The 6,845-nt window shown below is 55.0% G+C and overlaps 1 protein-coding gene across 1 annotated transcript in view; it reads left to right on the top strand.

Annotated features, from left to right (window-relative positions):
• Positions 1-526: 526 nt before the first annotated feature.
• The window catches only part of AXL (AXL receptor tyrosine kinase), a 40,934-nt gene continuing 34,615 nt past the window's right edge, over positions 527-6,845 (top strand). The window contains exons 1-4 of the mRNA XM_006871401.1: positions 527-590; positions 1,587-1,809; positions 2,091-2,191; positions 2,741-2,917. Coding sequence (XP_006871463.1) covers positions 527-590; positions 1,587-1,809; positions 2,091-2,191; positions 2,741-2,917 — 565 coding nt within the window. The remainder of the gene's footprint in view (positions 591-1,586; positions 1,810-2,090; positions 2,192-2,740; positions 2,918-6,845) is intronic.

The raw sequence follows: 6,845 nt of genomic DNA, 5'->3' as shown, positions 1-6,845 counted from the left end.
GGGGGTCCCATAGGCTGAGAGGGGAGTGCAGTTCTGGAGGAATGTTTACCAGACACAGAGAGTCCAGAGGGACAGCGCCCAGAGTCCCAACCGAGAAGCACATCCTCCAACCTCCTAACCAACGATTAGGGGTGCAGCTACTGGTCTCCCTCCCCCCTCCCAACCTCCTTCCAGGGCCCCTTTAAGACAGGGCAGGTCCACTCCTCTCAGCATTAACCCCTCATTGCCCAGGTGGCCCCTTGGGCTCTGGGCCGATGGGCGGAGGCAGTAGGGGCCAGGGGCGGGGAAAAGGCTGCCCGAAGTCTGGGAGGGAGAGAAGGAGGCCGGGAAGCAGCGAAGGCGACTGCTGAGCAGAGCTAGAGCTGGCCAGTGGCCCCACCGTGCCAGGCGGGCAGTGCCAAATCCAGGGAACCCGGAGCTGGGGGGAGGGCTGGGGACAGCCCAGCCCTGCCCCCTCCCCCGTGGGGTGCCAGGGAACTTGCAAGGAAAGTTTGGCATCGACTTCGTGGTTTGGTTGCCGCTGAGGATGGGCAGGGTCCCGCTGGTCTGGTGCTTGGCACTGTGTTGCTGGGGCTGCCTGGCTCCCAAGGGTAAGTGATGGGGGCTTGTTGGGGCACAGAGGGGACCACAGCTGTGTGAATGGCAGGTGTTGGGGCTGAATCCTGTCCCAGAAGTTTCCTCAGGACAAGAGATGGAGACTGGGAGACCCAGACGCTCGGAGACAGACCACCTCAGAGAGGCAGAGAGAGAGAGAAAGACTCTGTAAAGAGAGAGAAAGACTGAAAAGAGAGAGAAAGACTCTGAAAAGAGAGAGAAAGACTCTGAAAGAGGAACAGCGAACAAGAAATAGAAACTGAGAGGGCCAGAGACAGACAGAGGAGCCAAAGAAGTAAGGACAGAGCTGAGGAGAAGCCGAGAGGAGCAGGGCCTGGGCTTGAGTCAGGGGGCCTTGGGGAGAGGAACTAAGTGGGCGGCCAGATTCTTCCGGAAAGAAAGATCGTAAGTCAAGGAGAAGACTGAGGACTGTGGGGCCATAGAGGGAAACGTCGGCCCGGTCACTACAGCCCCTCTCCATATCCCCGCATCCTTATATCTCCATCTCTGGGAATGGGGGCTCTCTGCTCCTTCAGTCTCTCCCCTTCTTCCTTTCCGCTGGGGATCTCCCTATCTGTCTCTGTGCCTGACTCTCTGGGATTTCTCTCTCTCCTTTCCTGTCTTTCTCTCTTCTATCCCCCTCCCTAGCCCCTGTCTTCCCCCTCCATCCACCCAGCCCCAACCGTTAAGTCTCTAGAGACCCTAAGGCAGGGCCATGGGGGCAGGGGTTGGCCCTGCCAGAGCGTGGGAGGCTGCCAGATCTCTGCTGACTTCCCAACGGATGGATAATGGACCCCAAGGCCCCAGGGGAGGCTCCCATCCTCCCCCCAAAGTCTCTGTCCCACACCCCCTCTGAAGTCACTCTACAACTATGTGGGTCTGAAGGCGGGCAGCCGATGGCCAGGCAGGGAGTGAGGGCCAGGAAACAGAGGGACCAGAGGGAAGTGGGGACCCCTTACCCCTAAGTCATCCCTACCCTGTACTCCCCGCAGGCACACAGGCTCAGACAGACCCCTTCGTGAAGAGCCCAGGGAACATCACTGGTGCCCGGGGGCTCACAGGGACCCTTCGGTGTGAACTCCTGGTCCAGGAGGAGCCCCCTGAGGTGGCCTGGCTCCGGGATGGGCAAATCCTGGAGTTGGCGGACAGCACCCAAACCCAGGTGCCCCTGGGAGAAGATGGAGAGGACGACTGGAAAGTGGTCAGCCAACTCAGGTGTCCAGTTTCCCTCCTGACCCCTGTCTGTCCTTCCTCAGCCACCCCACCCCCACCCCATCAATCACAGCACCTGGATGGGATCCCCAACCTTGAGACTTCCTAGCTGCGTGGTCTTCAGCACATGCAGTCACCCTCTCGGTTTCACTTTCCCTTCTGTAAAATGGGATCATAATAGTACTGACTTCATGGTTCTTACAGTTGTTCAGTCCAGACCCATCTCAGTTCTGACCATCCCCAATCACAGTCCGGCTCTGACCCCAAACCCCCTGTTTTGTCAGAATCTCGGTGCTACAGCTCTCAGATGCAGGACGGTACCAGTGTGCGGTGGTCCTGAACGGAGAGACCTTCCTATCCCAGCCTGGCTATGTGGGGCTGGAAGGTGAGCTCTAGGGGTCAGAGATCCTGAGGGGAGGTCATGAGTCTGGAGAGGTCAAAACTTCCAAAGGGCTGGAGGGTGCTGGGGGATCCAGGGTATTCTTGGGTATACATTTAGCTTGGGGTTGTCGGAGACCAAGAAGTAGGGATTTCATAAATCATGGGGAACTGGCCTGGGACTATTACAGATACTGAGGAAGAAGACAGCCCGGGTGTGGTTGGGTGTCTTGGGGTCACACATACTTAGGGATCAGGTCTGAGGCACACACATTGGATTCTCTGCCCCATACACACTCTCCTCATTGGTAAAATGGGATGAGGAGTCAGACATGGGGATTCAGATGTCCTAGAGGTCAGACACTGGGATGTTAGACATTAGGATCGTGTGTTCTGGTGGGCAGAGGTCTGGAGGGGTCAGAATCTGAAGAAGGTTCAGGTGTCCGGTAGGGGGGCGATCAGACATGGGAGGTCAAAGACCCTGAGGGTGAGGCAAATGATCTGAAGCCTCCAGCATCCTGGTGGGTCATCCTGGTGGGGAACCCACTGCCCCCAGGCCTGCCCTACTTCCTGGAAGATCCTGAGGACAGGACTGTGGCTGCCAATACCCCATTCAACCTGAGCTGCCGAGCCCAGGGACCCCCAGAACCCGTGGACCTCCTCTGGCTCCAGGATGCTGTCCCCCTGGTTCCAGCCTCAAGCCAGGACCCCCAGCACAACCTGCAAGTTCCAGGTGAGTCAGGGTCAGGGGTCATCTCTGCTTGAGGCCAGGGCAGAGAGGAGTGAGGAGCTGGGGAGCCCGGTGTGAGTGTCTGCCTGCCCCTCTCTAGACTGTCTGTTTCTACCTCCCTTTGTCTCTGAATGTCTCCAGCTGTGTTTCTGTTCCTCTCTAGCTCAGTCTTTAAGTCTGCATGCTTTTCTCTGTCTCTCTGTTCACCACTCTCTCCCAGCCTCTCTTTCTCACTGTTTCTCTGTCTGTCCATCTTTCAGTCTCTGTCTGTCCATCTTTCTGTCTCTGTTCCCCATCTGACTCCTGTCTCTCTCCATCTTACTCTCCCCATTTTATTCCCTGTCTCTCTATTTCTCTGTCTCCCTCCATCTCTCTCCCAGTCTCTCCAGTCTGTCTGTATTTCTCTGTCTCTCCTCACTTCTCTCCCATCTCTGTCTTTCTCACTGTGTCTCTATCTCTCCCATTCCTCTCCTTGTCTTTCCCATCTTTATCTCTCTCGCTGTTTCTCTGTCTCTGTCTCTCTGCATTTCTCTCCCTGTCTCTCCCATTGCTTCTCTGTCTCTCCCATTTCTCTACTTGTCTCTCCCATCTGTCTCTTGCACTGTTTCTCTCTCCATCTTTTTCTGCCTCTCAGCTTCTTTCTCCCTCCATTCATGCTGGCCTCTCTCTGAATGAAATTCTTTGTTCTGGTTTCCTCTGAGCTGTTCCGAGGCCCAAGTGTGTGTGGGTCTGGTGGCCCTTTGTCAGCCCTTGACCCAAGCTGGGTTCCAGAACCAACTGTGTCTTCCTCTTCTCCGCCACCCACCTGCCCACCTCTGACCCTGAAGGGCCCTGCTGCTGGCCTTGGTCCAGGGGAGGATGTCCAGAGCTCAGAACCCCACATGGGGGTCACAGTCTAAAGTAGAGAGCGGGCAAGACATAGGAAACAAAGACAATTCAAACTGTTCCAAAGAGAACTGGAGACAGGGAAAAACAAACATCAGAAAAAAGCAAAAATGGAAATGAAGACAGGAAGGTCTGAGTGACAAGGAGAAAGGTGGCCATCCCTTCCACACCACACAGGGAGGGCAGACCCAAGCTTGGGGTCACAGATGGGCTTGTCCTTAGCAAGGAAGGAGAGACAGGTGGGGGAGCAAGCTGGGCACTGAGGGGTACCAGCTTCCTGGGAATGGGTGGGGACTGGGGCTGGGTGGCGAGAGGGGTCCACATTCCCAGCATTCTGGGGGCTATGAGTGTGCAAGTTAGTGAGTGTGCAAGTTAATGATGAGCATGTCAGCCCCCAGAGAGGTGACTCAGGCCCATGGCTCGAGTGGCCGGGTGGAGACTGTGATGGAGCCTGAGTCACCCTGGCAAGACCCCCCTCCCCAGAGGGGGCAGGGACTGGGAGACAGTCTTCCTGTTACCCCATCCCAGAGTGAAAACTGAGGATGCTAATGTGGGAGGGTCTGGTGTATGAGTGAGTGTGCATGTGTTTAGGGGGTGGGGGTCTGGCTGTCTGTCCATGTCAATGTGTTTGTCCATCAGCACATGTTTGAGTGTGTGTCTTCCAGAGGGTCAGCTTCCGGTGTGTGTATCACCAAATGTATTTCTGTCAGCTCCTGTGTCTGCCCCACTGCATGTTTGGGGTCAGTACATTTTTCAGAGACTGTCCCTAAAATGTGTGTGCTAAATGTGTCAGAGATATATGTGTTCCAGTGTCAGTCAGCCTGTGTCTGTCCCTCTTTGTGCGTGTGTTTGTGTGTTCCTGCAGTGTGTACATGTGTAGAGGAGCGGCAGTTCCCCTGGGTGGCCTTGTGACTGTTTTGTACACCTGTCTGCATACAGGTAACAGCATCAGCTCACAGTTGTGTCCTGATGTGGACTTCTAGTTCCTTGTGGCAAATCATGTGTCCATAGGCAACATGCTATGTTCTTCAGCGGTGTGGTGTGGTGTGTGTGTTCTTGCATGTGCACGGTTCTTGAACCTCTGTGTGTGTTTGTGTGCAAGGTTCATGAAGTGCCGTAATGGCCTGCATTTCTCAGGGGGTCCACAGGTGCTTGTCTAATTCTTGGGGTATTTCTCATTGGCTGTGCGTATACACATGTGTCTGTGGGTGTTCCTAGGGTGTCTGTGTGCATTTCCCACGTCAGCATACTGGCATGTGAAGCTGTCACCATGGGTCCGTGTGTGTGTGTGTGTGTGTGTGTGTGTGTGTGTGTGAGAGAGAGAGAGAGAGAGAGAGAGAGATTCACAGCAGGGCAGTAACATCACCATTCTGTTTCTGCCTGTCTCCTTGTGTGTGTGTGTTAGTCTCCACTGCTTCTTAATGGAGGAAACTAGCGTGCTAACCAGCCAGTGTGTACACTTGCCTTTGTTAAGTACAGTTGAGTTGGTTCCGACTCATAGCAACCTGTATAGGGTTTCCAATGAGCCGCTGATGAGCTTGAACCTCCGATCTTGCAGTTCAAATGACTTTGCAGCCCAGCACATAAACCCACAGTGTCACACCAGGGTTCCTAGCTAGGGGACTTCAAAAAGTTCATGGAAAAAACCCATTGTCTTTTTATTCCATTTTTCCACGGACTATTTGAAGCTCCCCCCCTCCCAAAGTATGTCTGTTATGACATATGTGTACACCGCAGTGGCTCCATGCTCATGTGCCTGTAGCAGCCCTGACAGTTCTGTGAGTGTTTGTGTATCCATCTGAAGATTGACAGCTGACAACCTCAGCAAACATGCTAACAGCCAACTCTGTGTGTCTGGCAGTGTTTTGGTGTGGATGAAGGTTTGGTTGTATGTTATGTGTGTGCTGTCTATTCCAAGCTCGATGTGTGTTTTCTTGCTTGGTGTGTATACTTCAATATGCAGGGATGTGTGAGTGTGTGTGTCAGTATCAGCCTAACTAGATAAAAACTGTCCATAGGTGTTTGTAATCAATGGGCATGTGCATGATTACAATGTGTTTGTCCCAGCATCTCCGCCCGTGTGTGTGTGTGTGTGTGTGTGTGTGTGTGTGTGTGTGGTGTTTGTAATCAATGGGCATGTGCATGATTACAATGTGTTTGTCCCAGCATCTCCGCCTGTGTGTGTGTGTGTGTGTGTGTGTGTGTGAGTCTTTGTATCTATGTTTATCAGGTCTTGTGTGTGTTTGTGTGTGTAACTCACTGGATGTACTTGTCCCTGTTTGTGTCACCACCCTTGTGTAGCTATGAGTATCTTGATCAGGACAGTCTTTTCTGCATATTTGTACCAATAACAACCCCTGTGTGTTTAAAGTGCAATTCACTGTGTGCTCTTGGAGTGTTGTATCAGGACTTTTGTCAGTTTGTGCTTATCTGTCTCTGATTCCGGGCGTGCCCCCTCTCTCCCTCTCCTTCCATCCCCTCATTCCCTTGGAAAACCGTAGGGGGAACGGGCAGTACATCTGGAAAGCACATCTGGAACCAGGCTTCAGAGGAAGAGACCAGCGTAGACGGGGGATCCCAGGCCCCCTGGCCCTCCCTGCCCCTCATCTAGATGCCGGGTGGGATCCTGGGACCCTTCGTCCCACTCCACCCTTTTCTCCTTTGGTGCCGCCGGCCTGGGAAGGGGGATCCAGGGCAGCATGCCCCGCAGACCGACCGGAAGTGTCCGGGAGGGGGTGTCCTGGTGACTCAGGCGGGAGCAGGAATGCTGCGGTCGGAACTGGACCCGGCTCCAGAACCTCCTCCCGCCCCTCGGGCTCCTCTGGCGGGCGGGGCCGACTCCGGCGGGGTGAACCTAGCAGAACCCCCACGTGCCAGGTGGCTGGACGCGACCCACGCTCCCTGCCCCCTCTCGGTCTGGCCACCAGGGCTGTCCCGTCCCTCCCCCGGACCGCGGGGCCTACGGGCCGGGCACCTGACCTTGGCTGGGAACGCTCTGCCCCCGCAGCGGGAGCTGAGCAGCGTCCCTTCCCTCCCCCTTCCGGCC

The sequence above is a fragment of the Chrysochloris asiatica genome, unplaced genomic scaffold, assembly GCF_000296735.1.
Source record: "Chrysochloris asiatica unplaced genomic scaffold, ChrAsi1.0 scaffold00168, whole genome shotgun sequence".
NCBI lineage: Eukaryota > Metazoa > Chordata > Mammalia > Afrosoricida > Chrysochloridae > Chrysochloris > Chrysochloris asiatica.
The sequence above is the reverse complement of the archived record's forward strand: the minus strand, read 5'-3'. Positions and strand labels throughout refer to the sequence as shown.